Genomic DNA, 27,614 nt, shown 5'->3' on the forward strand with positions numbered 1-27,614 from the left:
GCTATCGAAGTCGCAGGCCACGCCCCCTCACAGCAGGCACACGTCTGTGAAGCAACGTTTTAACTTTTCAACTGCACAGTTAATTTCTCGCCTCCAGTGCTTTCAGAAATGCATTTTGATGAACTGCTTCAGTAATAAAAGAGAGAGTTTTTGTCGAGCCACAATGTTTGTCCAGTTCTAACTATAGGAGCTGACAGCTTTGAGTGATGCGTTCAGGTGCATCATGACATTTTAACAGGCCGCAGCACTCAGATAGTAGCGATGTTACAAGCTAATATTACTAAAATATGACTGATAGTTATTAGCGAGCTGGAACACACATGCACAGCACACGGCAGTGTCGCATAGCTGCAGACGCTGCCCCAATCAGCCTGTCGATCTCACACTCCATCTTGTCCCCACTTGTGAACAAGACCCCGATATACTTCAATTCTTCCACTTGGGACAAGGGCACTCCACCTTTTCCCGGTGGATAACCATAGCCTCGGATTGAGAGGTGCTGATCCTCATTCCAGTTGCTTCACATTCAGCTGCGAACCGCGCCAGTGCACGCTGAAGGTCCTGGTTCCATGACGCCAAGAGAACCACATCATCTGCACATTATAATTGCAACAACACATCATCAGTAGGGTAAAACTAACCTTTTGATTTTATTGTATCTCTCTTTCAATCGATGAGAAACTTCAGTGTCATGCCATTCAAGTTTCTACTCTGCCTCTTCTAACTGTGGATATTTTTCAGGAAGAAAACCTGAAGAGGATTGCTCTTGTTTCTATGTGCTGCGTAGTGTTCGGCTCACTCTGCAGACACGCACGTTTCTAAATCTAGCATGGTTTAAATGGAGACCCGGGACAAGGAACACAACCACTGTACTACAGAAGCTGCAAAGATGCCAGTGCTGCAGAGGTCTTTCATAATGCATGTTATATATACACATAGGAAGAAGCATTATTATCTCCAAAAAGGGTAGATGGGGCTCTTTCATGCCTCCATGGCAGTAAGCAGTCACAATGGGAAATGTAATATACATTTCTCATGTAAAGATGTATATACAGGTTGACATTTGGAGTGCACACGTTGCCAAATTAGTGGCATGTGCTCCAATTTTATTTAATTTTTTTGCACAGCTCTTTCGGCCCCAGTGTTCTGCTTTTTTTTTTGCCCTGTCAGTCTCTCACACAGTAGTTCCCCTTTTGCACTTCTTGTTATCTGTAAAAGTTTATGCACTCAGTAGGAGAGGCACTCTATGACCCAGTTCTACAGCACAGTTGGAGATTTGATTTTGATATGAATTTATATGCTTGTGTTAGTGTGAGTGAGTGTGTGTCTGCGTGTTCATGTGTGGGCATCAGAGATTTACCATGGCAAGGCTACATTATCACAGACCAGTGCTTCTGCCGCTGAGCTTCATGGCTTATTCATCCATTCCCATTGGATGGAGTCTTTCTTCACTACCCCACCAGTACCATTTCAGCCCACGATCATGATAATGTCGATTTGCCACCCCAGAGTCGTTAACATCGCTCAGTCCCAAATCTCATACTTATCCACATATCGCCACGTTCTGTTACACAGCCTCCCCTGTGAGTGATTTTTATCTGAGCCTGACCCAAAAGCCTTAAGATGAACTTTCTTATCCAGTTAGGCTGGAGGCGGACTGTGGCTGTGGGGATTGGTGTGGTCGTGTGTGGATAGACTTTGTTTATATTCAGTCATCACACTATCAGATGTCTTCCACAATTGAACAAAACAACGGCCCCCCAAAACAACGGTGTGTGTGTGTGTGTGTGACGTTATGGCGTTAAGGAAAGTGTTAGGAGGGTTCCTAAAGGAGTTAGTGAAAGACGATCACGTTGGTGTAGCAGTCGACCACACTTTCACTTGTGACACCATAATAATCCGGCGGCAGTGCAAGTTAGTGACGTCTGCTATGCTGGGGGTATGAACTTCAAGTTTCCGAAAATGGACTACATAAAGTGCACTTGGGTTTTAGATGATTTCAAGTTGTTAAATGTAGTTTATTATTTTGGTAACTTACATGATCTGTGTCCTTTTTCTGACATCGTGAGAATCCCTGAACGCTCGAATAAGTGGGTTCCTTTAAATGTCGTTGCTGCATGGAATTGTGCGGCAGCATGAGCTCGCCTCCTTTGATAAAGGATGCATCAGTGATTCCTAAGCTAAAGGAGGCCCTAAAGGAAGCAACGAGCCTCCTTTCCTTTGTTTAGTGAGAATTCGGACAGTCCTTATCATGGCCGCTACACAAAACAATTCCGGGGTTCAGGAAAAGTCGATAGATAAGGAGATGGGAGGGACTTTTCAGACGTACCCATCTCTGCCCATTGCCAAAACATTCTTTTTCTAAAAGGGACAAATGAAGCATCTGCTTGTATTTGTCAACAAGTATGTTGATAAAAGAGTCTTAATAAGTGCTCTCTGTTCACTAGCTGTTTAAAAGAACTATAATGTTTCATCATGGGCCTTTCTCAATCTAAAAAGGCAAGATTGTCACTTGCCCAATAAAGGGTTCAGTGAATGATGTGTCTCTGTGTACATGTGAGTGTGTGTGTGTGTTATAAGTGATAATAAATATAAAGCAGTCTGGGGAATACATTTCTCTTCACAGTGAATTTGAGCTCCCTTGTGACTGTTGTAATTCTTCACATAGTGTGATGATGTTTTCAATGTTTGCCCATGTGATGCCAAGTTTGAACCAGAGTCATGAAATGAGCAGGATGATTCTTAACCATATAAAGTCCCTTATTCATGGGTTCTTTGTTTTAATGGTGCGTTGGGTAAAAGAGGAACACATGTACAGCAGCACTTAATCTGAGGCTAAAGCTAAAGGACACTTAGGGCCATGGTGTTTGAGTCGTATGGCTGGTGGAAAAACTTTTTTTTTTATCTGTAGCTCGCACATGGAGAAGACTGTGGGAAGCAAGATAGAGTGTGTGTGTGTGTGTGTGTGTGTGTGTGTGTGTGTGTGTGTGTGTGTGTGTGTGCGTGCGTGCGTGCGTGCGTGCGTGCGTGCGTGCGTGCGTGTGTGTGCACATGTTAGGAATCATCCTATATAATGCTTTAAATGCAGGTGGAACAAGTTGACGTCCATCACCTTGCATGGAGACACACGTTTTCAAACACATGCATATGAATAGTTGTGTACAGTGTTTCTAGATTACCAACGCATATTAAGCACAAATCCTACATATGTAAAAGCAGGAAGAAAGGCACTCAGCCAGTTAAAATAAATGCACATATGGCTTCCTCATTTTTCCCTCTTTCATACTGAAACTGCCTCGTTTATCTGCACAGCCTCCGAGATCTCCCCAGGCTTTAGGGCTCATGGGCAGAATATGAAAATAACTTACTACTGCTGCTCTTTATCCACATCAAAATGCAACTCTGGGAGTGAAATTATAGAAAAAGTACAACCTGCCTTAATTATCTGTCATGAGTAATTACAATTCCAATAAACTGAGGATGAATATCAAGCAGTAAGTGGCACGAGGCAAGTGGTGTGGAGTTAACATAACATTTGTGTCAGTCACTGCTCAGGTTCTTCCTATAGTTTATCTTTTTATAAATTAACTCTTGTTAGAGGTAGGGAAATGAGATGTTTGTTTTTCTGTTGTTTTTTTTTTTAGAGCTAACTATGTTGAAGAGATATTTAATCAATCTGGCCACATGAGGCATGCTATAGGCTCTGCTCCTGCCAAGTCCTTGTCTGAGAGATGAGAGGATGATAATGAGTACAAAATGGTGGTGAGGATAAGAGGAAGTGGGTAACTATATGAACTAATCTCTGAGCTTTATTTTCTTTTACATGCATATGCCAGTCTGTTTTTGCTCTGAGATTAAAAGAGGAGAGTTCCATCACCCTGCTGGACCATTGAGCAGAAATGCAATCCCTCCTTTTCCTCCATCTTCAATGTTTGCACCAAGCAGAGGTCATGCAAAGTATCCTGACTTTCTCTCTTAGACCAGGGTCATTGTTATTTTTGAGATATCATTTGCAGTTATCTAATGACTTCAACTGGATCAACCTCCTATTTCTGCTTTTAGTGTAACCGCAGTGTAGTTTCAATTGGTTAAGTACACGACGAGTACACAAAGCATGCAGATTTATACATACAACTGTTTTGTACATGTGTACATACAGATACTTTAGCCTTGCTCTCCTATTATGTTTTCTCTTTAACACTGAAAGTCAATTATGAACTTCTTCAGCTATCAAGTTAAAAAAGAACAACAAAAAAAACTTTAGTGAAACATGAGCACTGAAAATATCAACATAAGGCATCAGCCATCCTTAATACCAGGATGAGCACAGGTCGTTGTTTTTCGTTTCTTTTTTTTACATTTATAAAGTATGCATACAATTTACTGCACTTTAAATCTATATTGCCAACTTTTCACTGTGATCATTTTCTTTTTTTAAAGATAATACCAAACTGCATTCCACTCTGGATGGACATAATGTTGCTTTAGTATTATTTTATCAGCAGGTGGTAGATCAAGGTGTAATTTCACTGGAACTCAGCAGGAGCTAGAAAGCTGACGGGTGATTAAAAAAAGAAATGTCAAAGATTGGAGTCCCACACAGTGCTAAGAGTTCCGTCGCCTGTGTGGGTATACCAAATGTGCCAATGGTCATCTGGGGTGGTTAATTAACAAACTTTACCTGCCAAAGCAAAACAGAAGATTCACACTTTCCCCAAAAGATTATGATGAATTGATCAATCTGTTCAGGCCACACCAACATCCTGCATCAGGGAGCCTTGGTCTCCCCTGAACTTTCACCATTGCATTGCTTTATCCCTTCTTTAACCAATTTGATAGATCCTGACCTCACAAGATCAGGAACACTCCACAACATTTGGGTAACATCATAAAATATGCTGTGTCAAAATCACACAAATCCCCTTGCTTCACTATTTATTTATTTTTTACTGCTTTCCGCACATCAAATCTGAGAAGAAAGAGTTCCCTTGCTGTGTGGTATCCTTGCTAATAACAGGTGCCATAATGAAGAGATACTGTAATCATTGTTTTTCACTCTGCCTGTCATTGATCATATTTTTAGGATTGATTGTCAAATCTAAATATGTTTTGCTCTCTAAAGTCCTTATCAATGTACTGTTTGGTTGATACATGTTGAAAAGTTCTTGGAGACACCAAAACAGAAATGTTGATTGTCAGTCCGGTGCTCGATTTCTTTTCATGCTAAAAACTCCAGTCACCAGCTCCCTTCTGTTTCAAGCATCTCCACGAACAAGAATAACTCACATCTGTTGGACTTGTGTTTGTCCACTCATGCGTGTCGCATATCCGCTGTGACATGTATCTACCATTAGCATAGCAAGAAGCTATGTTGACTCATAATGTTGACACTGTTTGTGGTAAACTGTGAGTTAGTCGGCACTGTGGGGATGCGCTGCTCGGGTGCTTTTCTATTATTCCGTTCGCCACATTTGCATAAGTGGTCATTCAGGTCTGGACATGGGATGTGAGCTTGAATTTGTTGTTCAAGATATTGCAAATGTGAGCATAAGCACACACAGACACATGCATGCACATGCACACACCTGCGGGGCCCACAGATGTGTGGCCAAATCCTCCACTAAAGAGCCTTCATGTTTCTATAATGAAGGCTGACTGTGTCTTTGCAAAGTATAAAGTGAAACTGCCTTCGGTGCAAGTGAAGGTCAAAAATATATCTTGTTGTCTATAGTTCAATATCAGTTTACAGCACCATGAAATATCATCAAGATTCATCTTTTTCGGGTGAGAAAAGACGAGGGAGCCGAAGAAATAAGAGAAAATAATGCAGTTTCTGCCAACTTTTGGCTCATTTGACCTTTATCTTTTTTGTACATTATGTGATGACGCATAGATGTTGTAATAGTATTACTGTTCATGTGCCTCTGGTTGCATTATTTCACATTACTATTCTGAAGGTATACATTTCAGGTAGATGTAAAAACTTTGTAGAATAAGACATGTGTGTCTTTTTCCATTTTGTGAAGGAGCCTATGCAGAATGCGATCTTTCAGCCTTGACAGCCATGTCAATAGTTATCAAAACCTTTTCATTCATTGTGGAATAGGAACCAAGCACTGTGCCGCCTGCTAAAACCCCATCTGAAGGGCTAGTTTTGATAGCAGGTTGACCTTTCTTATCGTGTTGTTTTTCCAAAGTGACACGGAGTCCCTTGAGGAAAGCTGGATTGAGACTCACCTTGATTTCACTCAGCTTGCTGCACATATTTACTTTAACTGCAACCAGAAATTGAGCTTTTGTATGATCATTGACATTTTCTGCAAGCTTTAAATTAGAAAATACTGGACAAGATTGACTGCTGACCACCACATCACTGTCACTAACAAACCAAAGCAGGCAAATGAACGATAGATATTTTTCCCCTTTCAGCTATAGATTCTAGTAAAGGTTTATTATTTTTGTTAACAAACAGTTAAATCTAATTTTGATTACCTTAGAGATGGCAAATTCCAAGGAACCAGTGGTTTGAACGACCACCATAAATCATGCTGAGCTTAAACCATATATTCATGTGAAGGGACAAAGAAACACCTAGAAGAACATGTGGTCGAGTCTCCAAATGTCGGTCGACAGAAGATAATGTGGTTATAAAGGAAATTAATTGTTCTTATTGCTAGTTATTCTTTCATTGTTCTCCACTGGGTTTTCTTTCTATGCAGAAGGCATATGGTGCGTAGTGTATTTTAAATTCTGATTTTATACCTGCTGATCATTGCTTTGTTGAACCTATTTATTTTCCCTGAACACGTCCTGGCATTCATATTGTTATGAGATGAATTTTTTTTGACTGATTGTGTTTACTACCTGCAGAGTTGTTGACAAATAGGATCTAGCTGTGAGCTTTTCAGCATGCACACTCAAGTTCTTTAGCTTTTTTCTTTTTCTTGTTTTTTTTGTATTCATTGAAAAATTGAAATATTAAACAAGCCAGAGAAGTAGCATGTATAGTCTGCTTGTCACTGTCGCTGGGTTGTCCTGTATGCACTCAGAATTGAGTCCGTGTTTTAAATGTCTTACTGCCCAACAAGGTCAAATAACTGCGATGACGTGCCTGGCATAGTCCATCTCCAGAGTGGAGTTTATAACAGTGTTGAATCCAAAATATTTATAAAATTAAATTATATCACTGAGCCAATTGATGAGTATGTGTTAAATTCATTTTGTTGATTCTTATTCAACTGTGTCTGTTTATACACATACGTTATAGCTATGGTAATTTTTTTTTTTTTCTGAACAAACAGATTAAGATGTAGCACACATACAGAATCTCCCTAAATTGTTTGAGATAAACCTATCTCAAACCTATCTCTTCATAAACAGTTGTTCATTTATTTGATAGTTTGCACAGAGAAGACATGTGTTTTTTTTGTATGTGTGTTTTTTTCTGAATACTTATTATTCAATGTCTCAGAGGAGGAAGAGAAGGAAAACTAAGAAACAGAAACCTGGTTAAATAATAAGCAACACATTCCGGCTTCGAGTCAATCTGCATACATGATTATATACTTTTGTCTCGTGTCATGTGAGAGGCTGTGACTACCAAAGATTTATAAAATCGCAGTGTGGGCAAGATTTAAGATGGGAGGAAGATTTCAATGACTCGATCATCAACAAAACCTTTACCTTGTTTTGTTTGACGTGAAAGTTTTTAATTCGTCCTGAAGAAAGTGCAGCAGTGAAGCCAGCATATCTTATTCACAGCTTGTTTGGGTGAGTATTAGGCTGCTGCCATATGGCTGTTGCTAAAACGCAACATTGCCGAGGATTGAAGAGGCAAATGCCAAGACAGGGTACTTTGCCTCCTGCTCATTAACATTCCTGACAAAGCAGACGCTCTCTTTATTCTCCCTTTTGTATCGTTCCCCTTCATCCCTGAAAAGTCCCCATGGACGATGGGACCATAGAGTGTGTTAACCTACATCTCTGCCTGCTTCTTTGCAGACTCTCACTCACCCAATCCCACCTGTCATTCTTCGTGTGTGTATCGGTGTGAAGGAAAGTGTAGATGCACAGGAGTACTTGTGCTGTTCAGCTGCCTAAAACACTCTGCCGAGCCAAGGCCTTCCTGCCTTGTCCCCGTTCAATTCCCTTGCCAGTGAGAGTCAATGGAGCACAGTGCACCTATCATTTACTGCCTACCTGTGTCAACAAGCTACTGCAATCACCATTGGCAACGGTAGCTCTCACTCTCCATCTGTTTTCCTGTGGCACACACACTTTTCTCCTCTGCAACACATACACACAATTTCACACATGCACATGGTTGTTTGCATGGAGCAAATCCTTCAGCCGCCCAATGGAACTTGTTGTAAAGAGTCCAATGAAAGCTGGCTGCTGCTTCCTCCCCCCGAAGGTTGTTATTAAAATCTTCTCTCTGTTATAGCTTGGACATAGTCGGTCTATCATGACGCTGGCATTAATCTCCAAAGCATATTCCTCTTCCACATTATCAGGAAAAACTTTATTAATGATGTAGTAAAAAAAACCAAACAATTCCTTGCCACACAGAGCAAGAAATTGGTCTGTTGCTTTTTTTCGCTGTCTGAATGTGAACAATTTGTATGCATTTGTTCCAGGCTGAAGAACCATCTCGTGTGGGCTATTATGGTCTCAAGCGTGTCACAAGCAGAAAACGTATCCATCCAATGACTTGCACAATCTTTCCTACATAGTGCAATGTGCTATTCTTTCATATGTATTTCATTTTCTGGAGGATAAATCTCGAACACACTGTTGGTCAATCATGCTGAGGTAGTGAGCTGTCACCTATAGAAAAAGTAAAATAAGATCAAGCAAGAGATCAATTACATTAAGTCAGGATACATTTTATGTTAATCAAACTAAATGTGAGTTCAAAAGAGTTCACTATGCATTATTCATCAGATGAGACCAAATGAATCACAGAATAATAGTTTGGATAATACTCAAGGTTTTCAATCAAGGACAGCATTTCAACAAAATTTTTTCATTTGAAAAGGTTTTTTTTATTTATTTATTTTTTAAATTCTGTTCTTTGGTTTGAAAGATTTTTTTTTTTTTTTTTACATGCAGCATTAGCACCTCTATTATTGCAGCTGCACCCAGACTATTTACCATTATAATGGATAAATCTTGCAAAGTGTGGATTTGGATGAATCATGGGTGAACTGCAATTCATTACGCTATTCAACAAGATTCAGCAACATTTACATGTTCTATTGATTGGATATGCAAATGAGTGCTCACTTTTTGTTTTTAAAATTTTGGTCACTCGACTGAAGGGATCACACATGACTTGCATCAGTCTTTAAGATCTTTCTAGTATATTACTGGATACAAATGGTTTGAAAACTTAAAACTTTAAATGCAGTAAGATGAGACATTTCCCTCTTCTTGTTTGACTCAGTGATGTTCATGGTGTGAGACTTCAGCTGACCTTTGACACCTGCATGGCATTTCTGACTGAAGCCAGAGACTCAAAACCAACTAAAATCTCAGCAAGACAAGTCATTGATCAGGATGCTCTGTGCATAATGTCAGTGCCAGGATTTGATGATTTTCACATTAGAGCACTTGAGTATTTTGGCTGCTGGCTTCATGCTGCTGCAGGGTCTACAACATAATTGCCATTGATGTTTTTTTGGTATGCAGATGATATTCTTTCACATGCGTTTTACTACCTCCTATGTAACATTTACAAAAATGTATGTTTGTCTAGTTTTTTTGTCTTTTCAACAAAATGTTGATACTGTGGTTATATGGTTTACTGATGATTATTAAACAAATCATGCCTCAGAGACGATGAAAATATCCACAAATATTGGCCTACACCCACAGTATATGTTTCGATCATTTGTGTCATTTAATACCACTAAAACACATTGAAATTGAAGTCATTCTTTACCAAATTATTACGGTGACCATTGAAAAGGTTCAGAACTACTTTGGATGGAAGAAAAATCAGTGTTGCTGCATTTTGAATTGACAATTTATGGTTTGTGCTTTTTTAGGTAATTTATATTCCATCTAACAAATGTTGGTTCTCCTATACACACACTGAAAGTGTCATGATTGCTTCAAATGATGTGTTTACTGATTTCTAAAAAATAAATAAACTAGCACTGAAATTGTGTCTGCCACTTGCTGCAGACTATTATCTCCACCCATACTGCCACTACTAAGTGAGTTGAACTAGCAACAGCTCTATTATTGTTAATGGGTGTGTCTGAGAGACAGAGGCTATGGATGTGTAATAATAACAGTAATAGTGGAAAAGTATGGAGAAAAAAAAGAGCCAGCAATAGTTCCAATCCACTAATAGTGGAAAAGTATCAATATATTACAATTAAAAGTTTTTTGGGTTTTTTTGTTGTTGTTTTTTTTTTAAGTATCAATAAAGTACCAGTAATGGTAAATAAAAAAAAAAATAAAGAAAGCTCACTACAGATTGTGTCTTTGGATTTGACTGACTCCAGCTTCTAATCATCCCTAAGACTGGAGTTATTTAAAGTATGTGAAACTGTTCTTTGTTTTACTATTCATCATTAAACAATGATTCACATCTTCCATCAAAGAATATTCATTATTAAACTAAATCAGTTTTCCTGCATTCCAGCGATTGAAGGCAAGTGTATATTGTCTAGATGCTGGGAGTTGGCGTCTTTGTTGAGAAACAATTGAAGGACAAAAACCATCTGTTTGGAGGATGAAAGTAGACCCTGTTTTGTCAGCTCTTTCACAGTTTGTTGAAAAATAATCATGTGAAGCTTCAGTTGCTCCCTGTAGGGCCATCATGCTCTCTCAGTTTCTAAGTCATTACGCTTGAAACAGGCTGATTTTTCACCTCAGTCTTTTTCTGAATCTGCTGCACGTCTGAGTACATTATTTTTTACCGTTTAACATTTGGCAAGGCAGCGTATTAGCTTAGTGATCTCCCATCGCTTAGGAGTTGATCATGTAGTATTTATTGAGTGAGTAGTGGTGAAGGTCATCATCTGAACAGGCAGTCCACTCCGTGTCAGTGCATCACCTGCCCTCTCCCATTCAGCCGTCATCTCTACCCACTCTCATCCAATTGTCATTGATCTGCACTTAGCTCCTCAATGACTTCCCACTGAATGTATGCCAGAGATTTTCAGGGTTGTAATGCATGTACTCAGCAGCATGTATGTAGGTGAGATCAGGCCACATGCTTCTTTATACACATTTGGCCTGTGTTGTGACGAAGTGATGTCGCGAGCTGGTTCCTGCCGTTCTGAGTGTCGAGAGAAGACAACAAAACGTGTATTTTCCTGTGTTGCTTAGACTAGACAATAATATAGTGTATACAATTTGACACCGACTGTTTACCTTTCCCTGAATTCGTGCAGTACATCTGGTCTTTAATCTAACTAACAGTTTTGTCATAAAACATCTGTCAGTGCATGTGCTTCTGTTCTACTGCTGGAAAAAGTAAAGGCGGTAAAATCCAGACTGGCTCAATGAGTTTCCTCCAGAGAAAAGCGTTGGTGGAGGCAAAAGAGGCTATTAATACTAACAATAAATGTCATTTTGGAAACTACCATCTGAAAGTATCCTACTTAGAGTGCAACATTTGAGGGTTAGTTGAAATTTGGAAGTTATTTCTGTCCAGAGCAAGAACTGAAGCCCTCTCAGCACTTCTGATAACAGAGGCTTTCGATATCAGTTGTTATTTTGGGGGAAGAAACTGAGGACAGTGTAATGGTACGAGGCTTCGGTGCGCTGCGCCTATCTCTGTTCTCTCTGTATAGAGTTTACATGTTATTTGTGGGCCTGCATAAATTCACCCCATGCACTATGACTTCCTCCCACAAACCAAACACATGCTTATTAAGTTAATTTATGTCTCTAAGTTGGCCCTTGGGGTGATGGCTGTGTAGGTGAGTGTCTGTCTGAGTTTGTCCTGTGTTGAACTTGGCAACCTGTCCAGAGAGTACGTCTCATTTCACCCTATGCTCACTGGGATTAGTCCAAGCCTTCTGTGACCGCAGACTCGATACAGTGGGTATAAAAGATGGATAGATTGCTTTAAGGCACACTGGGGAGGGGGGGAAATGTGAGCCTGTGCTTTATTCAAAGGGATCATCATAGTGGGAGCAGCCAATAATGCCATTGTGGCATGTTTTTGTCATTTTTGCTGACACATATTACTGGGCTTAGTGTGTATGTCTGTGGGTGCACTGACACGTTAAAGGCGCAACAACAACAGCAGCTTTTATGAAACAAATTCAAATGAGCTTGCTGCTGAGTCAAATACAGCTCATTCTGCAAAAATGCTGACGTGATTAAAATCAGTAATGTATATCCATTACAATGATGACCGGTGGATTTAAGAAGATTTTGCAGTAAAAGCAAACACAAACAAAAAACCTGGATTTCATAAAACATTTCGATTTTGAAACATGAAAAACGTTTTTTCCGTTTTTGTGAGGAGTTCTCCTGAAACTGTAGTCTATCTTATAGGCTATATTCAAAACTCATCATACAGAGAGTCTTCTAAAAGACTGGTTGTCATCATTTAGAAACAATCAGATTTGTTTGTGCTTTCAGAGCAAGTTGTTTAATAATATGCCTATAGCTGCTTAAGATCATAGTAAGCTGTACTAACAACATGTGACGGGAATATTTTTTTTCCTTCCAGCTGCAGCTCTTTTCAATGAAACATCCCGATCTGACTTTTTTTTTCCACTTTTATTCTTCTCTTAACAAACTCTATTATCTGGACACACACGGTCCCGAGCAGTTATCGTCTGCCTGCTTTTGAGCCTCACTTTTGATTCATGTGATTGGGTAGAGAAATAGCATCTTCTCTGGATGATATTTTTTTTCCACCTTGCTTGGTCTGTGAAAACAGCTTATCCTGGACGGTTTCTGACAGTGGTTAAGCACTAACATAAAAGTAAATGTAGTGTGAAGACAGTTCTTGTCATGCAAGAATATAGTAGCGTGTGTGATGGAACTGGAACAAATAGGATACGTTAAAACTCACAAATTGTGTGCAGGTATGCGTCGAGCACTGGCATAGCCCCCGTCCTCCTCACTGCAGATGTATTGCAGCAGACAAACACATCTTTTTTTTCATGTTGCATAAATTTACATGTTGATCACATTGATTACACTGATGCATTACAGTGAAATCAGAATGGTTTGATTGAAAATGTGACGCTTGCTCAACCTTTCAGGCATAAAAAATAATGCTGAACTTGCCACTAAATTCCACTTTAATGCTGAACACATTTATTTTTGATCCTGTACTGAAGATACATTTTGTTCACACTAAATATATATTGTTTGTGAAGCTCTCTTTGATCAAGTGGAGACCTTGCTGGTTCTTTTTTGTCAATGGAGTGGTAAAGCCTAGCCAGAGAGCGGACACTCAGCATAGTGCCTCCTGGTATTTCTTGTCTGCTCTGTGAACGCTATGCTATGTAGCCCTTTTTATGGGATTGTTTTTCCTGTTAAGAAATGTGAGCTCACTGCCGAGTCACGTGTTGCTCCCAGTCATCCCCAATGAAAAGCAGCACCAGCAGTATCAGTTCCAAAGCAGGCATCCCATATTATTACTGTCCCTTGTCCTAACATCTGTCCTCGGTGAAAACGAGCCAGAGCTATATTTAGTACACCCGTCCAGTTATATAGGTCAAGAATCCCATCCACAGCTAACTACATATTCGGCTGGAATATTGTTTCTGCCTGTGTAGAATCCCAGTAATTAGTACTCATTGTCTATTCGCATTCGACTGGAAATAATCTGTGCAGTCAGGTTATCCTGACCGACTCTTAAAACAAGTCTTTTTGTTAGCTAAAGCCAGAGCACCAAGCAGAATTTTCTTTTTTTTTTTCCAGGTTATGTTGGATATTTTTAGTTTTTAGTTTTTTGCAGGCAAAGCAAAAGCCCTCTCGGAGAGAAAAGCCGGTGGTGTTTGGCTTCTTTTCGAGGGCTTTCAGGTGTTTTCCTCTGTGTTGTTTCCCACAGAGGAAAGAGCTGAATGAACACTGAAGTATTGCCCCTTTGAAGTAAATTTTTATGAACTTTACTCACCCACAGGCTGGTATATACAGACCTTTTGAAAATTAAGTGCAATTTCCTTTCCCTTGGCATCACTCGCTAAATCTTTTCTGCTTTGGATTCCCAGAACGTCAGAACCGGAGCATCTGCCTGGTCACTTTTACTCTTCTAGCTGTCTGTATTCGTCTGTCTCTTTGATTTCCATTGAAAAGGTTTCACGGTATTGTTTTCAAACTTATACAGAGACCTTTACTGCACAGTTTCACTCACCTCAGAGCAATGACAAAAAGTTGATATCAGGTTACATTCCAAGGGAAAACAGGAAACACGTGATCTGTATTTGCTTCCACTTTTTGCACCAGACACCGGTTTGCAGCATGGGCTCGTCTGTTCATTTAATTCCACCCCAAAAAATTGCAAATCGTAACCTTCAACATAGGTCACTTAAGCACCAATGGTGCAAATAACAGTAGTAATTATGGTATTTATAATAACAGGAGAAAAAAAAGATAACAGTAGTTATCCTACGGTGGAAAACCAAGAACACAAATTCTCACTCAGATTTCTGCTTCACTGCACAACTTTGTCTAAAAGATCCAATTGCAAGCATCCATCTCTACAAACTGTGAACCATGGGGGTGCTGCCCATTTGAATGCACAATTGTTTAACTAGCTTTTTTAGGGTTTTATAGATTACAAATATCAATGTTGAAAATGATTGCTGTTGAGATAAGAACAAGATGTGACAAATGTCATCGCTCTTTGCTCCTCTTCTTTTAAGGGTCAATGCAAACAGTACCAAAAGGGTATTTGAATTACAAGGCTTTTATTGACCATTCACAGGGTCAGAGCTTAAAAATTATGATGCGGCAACTCCTCAAGAGACGCGCACACACAGTATGCTGCTTGAAAATGTGTTTGTAAACTGCAACAAATACTTTTAAGAAAATAACTCCTAATTGTGAGGCGCTTCACTGTGAACTAATTATTTTTAAATCTTTCCAAATTCACAGAAGACATTTAAAGCACATTATTCTTGTCACTTGAACAAAGCCGTCTGATTAAGCGTTGCCATAAAAGAGATCCGGGGCCAATTAGATTTTTAAAAAAAAATTGTTGGGCTTGCAGGCAAAGAACAAGCTGCAGATTTGTTTCGATGCCAGCTTCAACAGACGGAAAGAGAGGTAGAGGAGGAGGGGATGTGGGGGGGGAGAGAGAGAGAGGAGATGGGGTCGTTTATTTTTTTGTTTTTTTAACTACAGCTCCCATCAAAAACCTTCAAAGTTAATTTGAGGTCAGTTAGTGTGTTTGCTAAAAGAGTCTGCAGTGTTACTGCTGTCGCAGTCTGAAGTTGAACTGTAAATCTCCAATGCAGCGATAGAGCTTAATTAAATTATCTCGATCCCTTTCAATGGCCCTCAAAAGAGGTCCTTTCTTCACTTATATAAGGACTTATAAGCAGGTGCTGAGTTTATGTTTGGCAGCAAATCAAAGAGAAAAATCAGAATATATATCCCTCAAAGGCCTGCTGTAAGTCAGTTATCTTAAAGCAAAGTCTCATGTCAGTTTAAATGGAGGGTTTCATTAGTGGATTGTGGCAGAGCAATCTAAAGAGTAGAGGGCCACTGTAACCCCCGTGGTTTGCTTGGGAGACTATCACTGAATGTGATGCATGTTAATCTCCATTTCCTCGATTATGTGCGGGCCACTGTCGGTACATACTGTTTGTTCAAAGTCAGGGTGACTTTCTCTCACCGTGCTTCAGTCGTCTGTTGCACACCGAAGGGGTGAGCGGCGGGGGTGAGGGGCGTGATGCGGAATGGGAGGAAAAGGGAAGATGAGCGGAGGAATGAATGCTGAGACAGGTGTCTGGCAAGGGACAATGATTAGATTTATAAACCAGCCAATGTTATTTTCTTTTCTTGGGGACTGCTGTAAGACATTAAGTGTTAACTGAACCTCCCGACGTCTCAATACAGACACACTCCTCTCTTCGTATCCCTCTGTATGCTCCCAGTCCTCCACTCCTCGGTTTATTCGCATAGCATGCTGTCTCTCCTCACCGTCTCTCCCTTCCTTTTCCTCTTTTCTCCGGGGTGCGTTTACGTTTTTTCCTGCTCACATCTGATCAAGATGAATTGGCCTTGAAAGCATCCTTTCTGCTTCTATCACCATCCTCGCAGTTTCTTTTCCTCAGGCAGGGGTGTGTCATCTTTCCCCCGCCGTCTCCCCAGACTATTGGCTTGGCACACAGCATCCAATATTTTCTCCAGCTGGAGTGGAACTGAGCACATTAGGGATGGGTCTGTTAAGGTGATCAGACTTGCTTCAGCGACGCCCAGGGACCATTTTTCTTCATTTAGGAACGTCTGTCTTGCTGCCAATACTATAGATTTTCTATCAGCTCCTTAATCATGGCTCCATGATTGGGAAAGTGATTGGTCAGGCTCCTTCATATGAAAACTCGAGTATCAATTTGGTCTTTGTCCGGGCACACAGCCTGGGTTATTAGAGACAGTTCGATGAAATGTGCCTTTCTTCAACCCCATCAACTTCCCTCTGTCCCTCTGTGTGTAGATGTGTACACTTTGCTTCACACTGCATGCAAGCTCCCCTTAGGAATCTATCTTGGGAAGAAATTACGGCGGTGTGAGCATCCATGTCCTGATTCCTCTCTTTACTCAAACAGCTTCATAACATCACAACCTATTTGAGGCTAGAAATAAGCTTGCTAGTCTTAAAAAGTTGGGGGGCAAAACATAAAGATTACTGTTTCTGAAGCCTGTAGAGTGGTAGTAGCTGCACGAAGAGCTCAGTATACAAAGCAGACTCTCTATTTACCAGATTAAATGTAAAGGCTACTTCTGCTAATGCACCAAATCTCTCTCTCTTCCTGTCTTCCTCCAGGTCATCTGACGGTGTGTGTGTAGCAGGAACAATCGTGGTGAGTCGACTGAAGATGGGGGAGATGGAGGAGGTTGACGTAGACCACATTACCACCGACATACCATCACAGAAGGTACAAATAACATTATCAGTGGATGGAGCAGAAGTCTCTGTGCACCACATGCTCTCTGATAATGCTATAATTAGACCGGCACCGTTCAACTCCTCCAAGAAGCTTAAGCAAACTTTAGAAAACCCTAATTGGGATTTGCAGGATTTGTGTACGCAGAAAATCTCTGTCCACGAGTACAAGTCTGTGTCAATCCAGAAAAGATTTGTAATGAAACATGTTTTTATTTAACCAAAATATTTCCCTGGATGCATCTCTGTTGCCGCATTTGCCGCCACCCTCCTCCACACTAATCTCCTTTAGTACATACAGCCAACCGGGCTCTGAAGTTGCTCCCATAATCAAGGAAGAAAAAGGGAGCAGGGAGTTCAGACTTTTGCAATCAGCTGAAGATTGTGTCCTTCAAATGGGATGCCACCACACCAGAAATGAAGTTGTATGTACTCTTGATTTCGCTGAATTTTCTATACATTCCTCCTAAAGAAAGGCTTTTTTAATGTCTGTGTTTGCTGTAGTGCAGCTTTTGTGATATTTTTTCATATGTTAAGTGCCACAGAGAAATTATTTTTTAGCATAGCTTTGCAAGATGGAGATTTGTAGTTTGTAGTACCACGTTGTTTTCTTTTTGTGCATGTGTGCATTTGTTCGTGTATGTATGAATGTATGTGAATCACTGTCTTATATAATTGTCCAAGGGCTTCTACATGGCTGACTGGCTTTCGGTTCTGCCTGCCCGTGTTGCTGGTGCAGGGAGGTTCCCTGCTAGGCTCCGGAGTGTCACTGAAAATCTGCCCATGCTGCTTTGATGAGTGTGTGTGTGTGTGTGTGTGTGTGTGTGTGTGTGTGTGTGTGTGTGTGTGTGTGTGTGTGTGTGTGTGTGTGTGTGTGTGTGTGTGTGTGTGTGTGTGTGTGTGTGTGTGTGTGTGTGTGTGTGTGTGTGTGTGTGTGTGTGTGTGTGTGTGTGTGTGCGTGTGTGTTCGTGACTGTGTGGGCTTGCGTGTGCATGTGCGCACAAACGTTGTCTCAGCACATTTCCCCTTGTGTGTGCGTGTGCGCATGCATGCACTTTCTCCTCTACATGATGAGGGGAGGAAAGAAGGAAGGGAAAGGCTCACTTAAGACTAGTGGCATAATTCTTGGTCAACTTGTCTGAGTCGTGTCCGTGCCTGACTTCCTAGATTTGAGATATTTCTGCAATTGTGTGTCTGTTTTGGGTGTTGGAGGTCCATGTTTGATCATTTCCTGTCATTGCTTGTGTGGCTGCAGCACATTCACCTCGCCTCCCCAACCCTGTTAAAACAGTCAGCTGATACAAGAAAGCGGCTCCAATCACCTTTGATCTGTTCCCTCTCCTTATTTTAGTCATCAAAGGGCCATTGAACACACGCCGTCTGCTGCCTCCTATTACATTGGGGCTCTTTTTACAGCAGTGCCTCCTGGCTTATTGTTAATACTTTTATCTTTAGGCCTTTTTAAAATTTCTAAATGCCAAATATGGATTTCGCCTCTTCTTTCAAACAAACAAAGCGTGCATACGCACGTGCGTGTGCAGACAAGAGTTTAGTTGATGTCCAATTTATATATGAATATTTTAAGTGAGGTGGTTATCCCACCAAGTCATTAAAAGTTACCATCAACGTAAACACTAATTTTATATACACTTTTGTTTGCTTTTTCCTACTAAGCTATGACGACAGATCTCTCATGTATCTATTCCAAACTCTCGTGTATCCATTTCATGTTTTCTTATTTTCACATACATGAAGGATGAGCAGATTGATCATTGGGGGCCACAAAAATGTCACTGTCAATATCAATGGGGCCAAATTCCCACCGAGCAACTCTACCAATAAGGGTATATCACTTGTGGTAATGGGGTACTGTATAAATGGGATTTTTATTTTAAGTTAAATCTTTCATTGCAGAGTAAATCTGGTTGAAAAGGCTTTCTTATTCTCTTGGGACTGATAGTTGCGAGAGCGGTCGTCTCTCATTCAGAATGCTGCAGGTTAGAGTCCCCATCTCCACATGTCGAGGTGTCCTTGAGCATTAAATCCCAACTTGCTCCCAAAGGATGGACTGAGCGTGTGTGGCAGCCTCCTCCATTGGTGTATGAATGTGTGGGTGTGAATGGGTGAATAGTGTAAAGTGCTTTAGGTGGAAAAGTGCTATACACTGTAAATAGAATCCAAATCCATAACCTAAAAAAATACAAGAATGTGTTAACATTTACATAGTGACCTCGAAGTCTGGGTACTGACTGTCAGTTACCAATGTTTAGCCTTCATTTAAAAGTGCATTTCCAGACCACAGCCAATGAAATTTTGCTTTTTAACCTTTTTTTTTTAAATTTGTTGTTGTTTCATAGTCTCTGTAGTTTTATCTAATCCAAGGTCACAGCGTGCTGGAGCGAATCCCAGAGTGATACACCCTGGACAGATCACCAGTTCATCACAGGGCAAACAGAGTACAGTCAAAAAGAATCACACCTACTGACAGTTTAGACTTACCAGTTAGTGCACAAATCTTTTCTATTGTTGTTGTTTCTAATGCATTTGACGCTTATTCACTGCTGTACACAGAGTTTCACTCTAATGCACTTAAAGACTTTCAGAGATTTTATTCCCCCTTCTAAATATGTAATTTTGTGGGATTTTTGCATTTATACAGTGCCAAGAGAACAACTTTAGGACAAGTTTACACAATTTTGCTTTTAACACAAGTCAGCTGGAAATATTAGACTCGGTTGGGAACAGAGCTTTTAACTGATGCACAAGCTAACGTCAGCTGAACACAGATGATAAAGTCAAAATTGCAAAAAGTCTTGTTTCAGTTCGCAAGACATGAGAATGTTGATTTTGTCTTTATTTCTCTCAAATTAAAAAGTGCGTGATTTAACATTTGCTGAAACCCTAAGTGAGCGCGGGAATAGTTAATGTACCACATTGGACAAGGTAGTTAAAATCACCTGCATGACTCTTCATGCATCTTTGCCGCTTGCTTTCTATCCCCACTGCTTTTTCCAACATAGTGGAGAGTCGGCTGGACTAAGAGCAAAGGCAGGATACACACAGGTGCACATTCCCATCCTACGGACGGTTTAGCATCACCATTTACCTCCAGACAAATATTTTTGATTTGTCAGATAAAACAGGTGTTCAGGAAAAAGAATGAACAAGGTGAACGCGCAGATTTTCCACAGTAAAGACTTCAACAGCTTTTCTATGAAGCGAGAGTGCTCACCACTACACCACTGTCCAAATGTTTACATTTTAATTTTGTGTAATGATTATAGAAATACCCTTTTTCAGATGCATGTGTCCGTGTCTAAAAACATGTATTCATAGTCTTTATTAAGGCAATTATTACTAATGCAATGAAGAATATCATATGGTGTGTTATGTGGAGTGATGAAGCATTCAGGGTGATACATTACTAACCCACTACTTGGCGGGTGAGTCACAGCAAGCGTTTTCCTTCAGCTGATGCTGCGGCCTCACTGATTGCAGTAGAGACAGGAGAGCGTCACGCTTGGAGTTGTGAGCATAAAAGAAAGCATTGCATCAGCACTTGTTTCCTCTGTGTGCTTCCATATAAGTCTTGTTCTTTAAATGTGACATGCCACCATGCCCGTTTCTCAAAACAGCAGCACTTTTGTCATGCAAACTCTAAAAATGAACCACATAATGGATGCGATTCACATATTATATTGAGAATATTTACTGTTTCATGTTTCTGATCGATAAAGGTATTTCAGACCTATTCTGCATCTCAATCGCTGACGCTGTGGAATAAAACATTGATATCATGCTGCATGCATGTGTGGTCAAAGATAACTGTCATGATAAAAGCTGCTTCTCGGAAAAAAGTTGTTTTTTTAAAGAGAAAACCATCTCACTCTTGTTTCTTTCCCTCTTGCAGTGTCCCTTGGTTTGTGAATCTGCACACCATTCCTGCATTGGAAGAGAAAATAGCCCCCTGACAGGACCAGGTATGATTCACACCCTGAACACCTGTTATTTCACCATTTATTACAGAATAATGTGGGAATAAAATAATGCCCTCTAATTTGCCTTTCTTTGTACTTCTCTACATTTCATCTGTCAGTTACTTTTTTTAGCCTCGGGGGGGGGGAAAATTGCTCCAACTTACCATGTAATTGCTTCAAAGGGAAGCTAAAAATTGAGTAATTTCTCTCTAGAGTGTAATGCAATGCATTTAGCATAGTGCGGTAGTTAACATCCTGTAACATCTTTGTTAAAGCCCCCATTTTCTCTTCTGCATCTAATTAACATTAAAGTGCCCTTGAATAACCTTTCATTATTAAGATTAGAAAAATCTCAGAGGTAACTTATTTGATTAAAGAATTAAGATGGTTGCTGCTGGGAGTTAATAGAAGAGTGTGTGTTTGTCGGGAGACAGGGAGCAAAATGAAATAATTCAAACAATAGGGCAAAGCGGCTTTGAACACTAAAGACGAGCGAAAGATGCCACATAGCTGTTTGACACTAATTTGTGGAAACACAGAAAGCTCCCTGTCTGTGTTGAAGAAAGAGACAACTGTGCAGAGAAAATAAAAGATATAGACAGAGAAAGCGCGGGCTTGGAAAGGTCACAACTCATGCCGCGATGAACTTCACAGCCATTGTTCACTGGAAACTTGAGCGAACGACTGTCCTTTTTTCAGATCAGTTTACTCCGTGTACACGTTTATTCAGATTCCCGCTACCTCCCTGAACTCCCCAGCAGTCCCGCACCGTCATTGTCGCTTACTGTTTCGACTGTGAATAACTAGCGAACTGCAGCCATGTTTGCAGGTGCACATCTGCAGCCTGTCAAAACAATACCCTCCCTGCAGATACCACCAGATTGAGTAATGCAATTTAGTCTTCTACTTTTATTACCTTTCAGAATGAGCATGCCGAGAGCCGGGAGATAGCAGGCCCATATGCAGCGTGCCACGGGTAGTCATTTTCTTAAGAGGTGTCAGGAAGGAAAACAGAGGCGTCTGATTGGTCGTCAGATTAGCGCGGAGGCAGGGGGGAGTTCAGGGGTTAATCCGCTTCTCTGTTGGAGGTGGAAGTCAGTAACTGTCGCTCTTTCGATTAAAGCTGTGTCTTCAACCCTTTCCCTCCATGTGTCCCTTGCTCCCCCGTTTATTTCTGTCATCCGTTTCACTTTCTTTCATCCCCATGCCAACAATATCTGAATATGCCATTACATTTAAATGCAATTATGTGTCTTTTCAGGGGGTCTTCTCAGACTGGTGTTCACCTTAATCATCATTAATGTCAGTGTGATCTTCAGAAGCACTGAGAAATGATAATAAGCCTGCCTATTCTATATTGAAGTTGTTTTTCTAAAGATTGTCTCGATGATCTCCATGGGCATGTTTTTTGCATTTGTATTACCAGAATCAACAACAAACTGAGAGGAAGAGCCTCAAATATGCAGGATGGGTTGGTGGGGAATACATCCCATCCCACTATGCAGGTCCATCAATTGTTTAGAGGATCTAAAATCTTGGCTGGAAATTATTTTTCTGTGTCTCAATGAATCAAAAACTGAGATCCACTAGTTGACTGCACTTGGCCCTCTGCAAATCATACTGTAATCCACCCTTTTCAAAAACATCTGTGGGTGATTCTTGATAGTGGTTTTAAACTTGACAAAGAAATCAATTCTGTTTTAAAGACTGGTTCCTTCCAGTTGAGGCTATTGGCCAAAGTAAAGTCCTTTCTCCCTCTCAACAACTTCGAGAGAGCCATTCATGCCTTCATTATAACAAGACTGGGCGACTGCAATTCCCTCGACGTTGGCCTTGACCAGACGTCTCTCCGTCGGCTCCAGCTCGAACAAAATGTTGCTGCCCAACTTTTAACAAGGACAAAGAAATGAGTGCACATCCCCCCAGTTTTAGCCTCACTTCACTGGCTTCCTGTCTCTTTTAGAATTGTTTTAAAGATTTAATTATTGGTCTTTAAGGTATTAAATGGGTTGGCACTGTCTTATTTATCTGATCTTATACACGTTTATACTCCTGTTTTATCATTGAGATCAGCAAATCAGACGGTCCTTGATGTTCCAGGATCCAAACTAAGAAATAGAGGTGATCATGCCTTTTCCGGAATCATTTGCTTCTTTCCATTAGAACCGACTCAAGACACATATGTACTTTTTACACTAATTGAGCGCTATAATATTTTGGCACTGCTTTTACTCTGGTAAACCTTGTTGTTGTGTTAAATGTGCTATATGAATAATTGCCAGTTATACTTAAATGTGATTAAACACATTGATGTCATGTTTTATTTTTTAAATACAAACAATATATAACTGTATATAGAGTATATTTGTGATCAAATGATGATAAAGGATAATTAACACATGCAGTAATTATGAGAAACATTTTGTCATTGGATTTAGTGATTTCAGGGGATTTGTTAATGATAAGAAGACAATAGATTTTTGTTTAGGATTGTAATAATGTAATAACGCCAAATGGTGGCTAATGGGTGAGGGACACTAGATTTCTGCCTTGTTGGACTATTGTATTGATGCATTGTGTCTAAATAAATTGAAATAATTTTCTATTTTGTTTATTCAATCTATTCATTAAATGATATTGTCATTTTTGTTTTGTTTTTTTTCTTTTTATGGAAATGCTTTTCAAACCAACGAGATCTTAGACATGACATTGGAGTTAAATGAATGCTCTTTCTATGCAGTCTCTCATGTGTCTTCTTGAACCTGTCAGCCCCGAAGGGCATCATTTAACTTTAACACCGGAAGGCAAATCAAGTGGAAGTCGCAGAATTAATGACTCAGAAACATCTTTGAAAAGAGGACAATTTAGATTTAAACTTTGTTACAGCAAAGTGGAAAGGTCTTGTTCTCTTGGCAGTCAGAAGGAGGAGAAGCAAGGGTCGCACTATTGAATCAAGCAAAAATAACCACAAAAAAAAAAAAAAAAAACATCTCCCTGCCATGCCTGTTTGACTACCCACAGCTTATTGTCAGCATTTCACCCCGGGTGCTTCAGCTCCAACTTATTGAGCAACTTTCTGACTGCAGCTCTGAAAACCAAAAGGGGTGGTTAACACTGTTTAAAGCTCACAGCCTTCATGCCCTCTGCTGCCAGCATGCAGATAAGAGCATTAGGGCTGTTTTTCCTTTCCAGCTTTCGATTGCTGCTATTAGCCGCTCTCTGCAAAACTCAAGGAGATGGGGCTGAATATGAATCGCTTCTAATGGGAGAGTTGGACGGTGGAGATTGAAAGCAAAGTTTTGAAATGATTTAACGGACTATGTCCCACTGTTGTGCCATAAATAAGCAATTAAAATGGAAATGGATGAAATAATAAGTTGAAGACCAACAGGACATGGTCTCTGTATTTTGGTTTCATTTGAGTATGCTTTTCTGCCACTGGAGTAAACAGAGGAAGAGAGCAAGTCGGCCTCCCAAGATGAAAAATGTCTTATCTACGGCAGACACAATTATTGATTATAGAATTTAATTTGTGCTTCATACCTCATACCACTGAGGAAGACTTTCTATCATTCTATGGCGTCCTTGAGGTAGGAAGCTTTCAGGGCTGGTTCATTCTGTTCTCATTTTGAAAAATACATTTAAGATGAATTATCATCAGAATTTGTCTCTCCAATTCATTACACTTTCATTCCTGATTTGCGTCCCCTTTGTGTCCCTCTTGCAGTGTTCAGGAACCCAGTATGCAAGGTGTACAGATTTCAGACAGTGGACAGCAAGTGGATGCTGGTGCGGGAACAAATGGAGGAGTGCACGTTGTCGTTCAGCATCCCCAAGCAGCTGCTCTCGCTGTACATGCAGGAAGACATGAACAGGTAGGACACTCGTAAATCCTGCTGTTGATCTTGTGGGTTTGACTGCCAAATGCTTTATTGAGTTAGTTTCCTGTTGAAACCAATGAGCCACTGGTGAACAACCTGTTTCAATATGGCCTCCTCTCAGAAGTTAAAACCTACCCACTCGGCTTACTATGCTACAAACAACTCCATCTCAAATATTGACCTCAAACAAGAAAATGGTGACGCAGAGATGTTTGAACACCTAGAAGGATAGCCAAAAAAACTAAAATATAAGTCCTGGTTATGCCGAGTGAGAACAGTGCCAGGTTGAGGCAATGACTGAGAGGTGATGTTTCATCAGTGTCTGACTATGCAGCCCTAAGTAGATCAAAGAGTCCATGCCCTCCGGCTTGACCAGTGTTTGTCAAACCAGATCATTCTTCAACTGGCTGGTTGTCCCTGGCAACCCCTTCTCATTTATAACACACACACACATACACACACAGACATAATCACACACATGCAGCAACAGGGATTCTTTATGCTCTCTTTAATATAAGAAAATGCAATTAAAGAAAAGAGAACACACGCACACACACACACACACACACACACACACACACACACACACACACACACACACACACACACACACACACACACGCACACACACACAGATAGAAGTGCATGCACACCTACAATCATTCCCTCCAGCAGGCACAGACAGTGTCGCAGAGCCATTATTGACCGACTGACCGTGCCAGCACTGTCATCAGTTTACCTGTCAAACAGATGCACTGGAATCCATTTGTTTCTCAGACCAGACCAGGGGTCCTTCCTCCCTCTCCTGCACGTCTCACCCCACTCCATTTCTAAATAGAACACAAGCTGCTAATTTGAATCACAACTAAATATGGAAGACAATCATGGAATATTTATTAAATGTCTTATCTGTACACTGCAGCTCATAAGCACTCAGCAGGCTCCAAACCATGACTACCATATGCTATGTTTGTTTATATGAGCAGGCATATGTACTATATCTCCAGCTCAGTCATTTAAGCACCTCTCCTTTAATCCTCTTTAAATGTTGTCTTTCTCCACGGTGCCTCTCCATTTAGCCCATTCTGTCAGCCAAGCTCACAGTGGTGCGAGCTCAAGAGTCTTTAATGATTCAGTTACTGCTGCAAAGTTATTAGTGCCAGCAGCCGATGGTTGGTAGCTGAGTTTGCTTTACCACCGTGTGATAACCTGAGATATTTCTTCATTTGTTAGCTTTGATGTTCACACTCATGTTCCAATCTAAGTCTGAGAACACAGAGGTGGTGGATTCTTCCCTTCCCCGCAGCGAAGCTTGTGCGTGCGTGTGTGCGTGCGTGCATGCATTTGTATCAAGATAATGAATGCATGTGGAATAAAGTGTGTGGGTGTAGATAAAACCTCATTCATTAAGCGCCGTCCGGTTTCTCATTTATAATAATACAAATATAATGTTTGTTAATTAACAAGTGTTGTGTTTACGTGGTGAGATCTGTCAGTTGGCATTCTAACCTTCTTTGTTTCACCTTGCTTCATGCATTTAGTATTCGTATTAATTACTGTGCTTATTGGACATTTTTCCAGGAGCCACCTGACTGGAGTGTGAGAGAAACATTTCTTTAATTTTAACCTTTTCACCCCTGTTTTATTGACCTCAGACACAAAACTGTGTGTGATTAACAGGGTACAATAGCACACCACAGAATAAAGGTGTCTATGTGACTGTCTATTCTTTTTGTGCTGTTTCACTCTGGCTGAGACATTAGTGACTCATTACTCTATTTGACTTTTGTCCTTTTAGTGTCTCTCAAAATAAATTATTAAAAATCCAACAGCCGTTCTTTTTTTATCCCACACTGGGCACACATGTTTTTAAAAATTATTAATTTTATCTTTAGCAAATGCTTTTTGATCTTCCTTTTTCTCATTGAGTTCTTTTTTTCTGAGCAGTCTTTCTTTGCAGCATCCTGGTTGTTCCATTGTCAAGGCCGGATGAGCTGGTCACTCAGGTCTGTGATGGCTTTTCCTGCTTGTTGAGGAAAAAGCACAAAGAGGTTCTGTGAGGTGTTGTTTCCCCGGTCTTGTCCTGGAGAAACTGGTTGGTCTTCCCTGGTTGATGAGCGATCAGATGCTGGGTACTGGTCTCTGGATCTGGAGAAGCTCTGACCCTTGTGGTCGTGTCAGAAGAGGGGTTGAGCAGTTGAGGCCTTTGGTTGCAAGCCTCTTGGTGTGAGCTGTTAGCAGACTTGGCTACAGTGGAGCTGCTGGGATGCAGCTCCTCCCGGTGTTCACAGACCAAGATGACTGTTTGAAGAGAAGTTTGAATCTTTCCAAAGGCTTTTGATGAAGGGGAGGTTGTTCGAAGGTGTCGAATCCTGGGAGCCACTAGCATGTCCTAACAGAGAAAGCAATTCTAACAATGGACCAAATTGGGCACAACCCTAATTCCTAATACTATTTAATTCCTCATTTAAAGCAAACAAGACTTCTACGCTGATAAGCCTGAATCCACATGTGGGATTATTGTGAAAGTGGTGGTGTCACTGCCTTGAACACTGATTCCTAACTTTTGTCGTGGGACTCTGATAAGGGGTGCCAGGGATCAGAAGGAAGCAAGAGAGTGATCGGTGAGGGGGTCTGCAGCATGTTTTTTAACGTCATTCT

The 27,614-nt window shown here is 40.6% G+C and overlaps 1 protein-coding gene across 1 annotated transcript in view; it reads left to right on the top strand.

Annotated features, from left to right (window-relative positions):
• The window catches only part of inpp4b (inositol polyphosphate-4-phosphatase type II B), a gene marked incomplete at both ends in the record, with an annotated part of 137,022 nt that overhangs the window by 59,167 nt on the left and 50,241 nt on the right, over window positions 1-27,614 (top strand). The window contains 3 exons of the mRNA XM_080521053.1: window positions 16,976-17,087; window positions 21,006-21,075; window positions 24,800-24,947. Coding sequence (XP_080377179.1) covers window positions 16,976-17,087; window positions 21,006-21,075; window positions 24,800-24,947 — 330 coding nt within the window. The remainder of the gene's footprint in view (window positions 1-16,975; window positions 17,088-21,005; window positions 21,076-24,799; window positions 24,948-27,614) is intronic.

The sequence above is a fragment of the Blennius ocellaris genome (genome assembly GCF_963422515.1).
Source record: "Blennius ocellaris genome assembly, chromosome: 3".
Taxonomy (NCBI): domain Eukaryota; kingdom Metazoa; phylum Chordata; class Actinopteri; order Blenniiformes; family Blenniidae; genus Blennius; species Blennius ocellaris.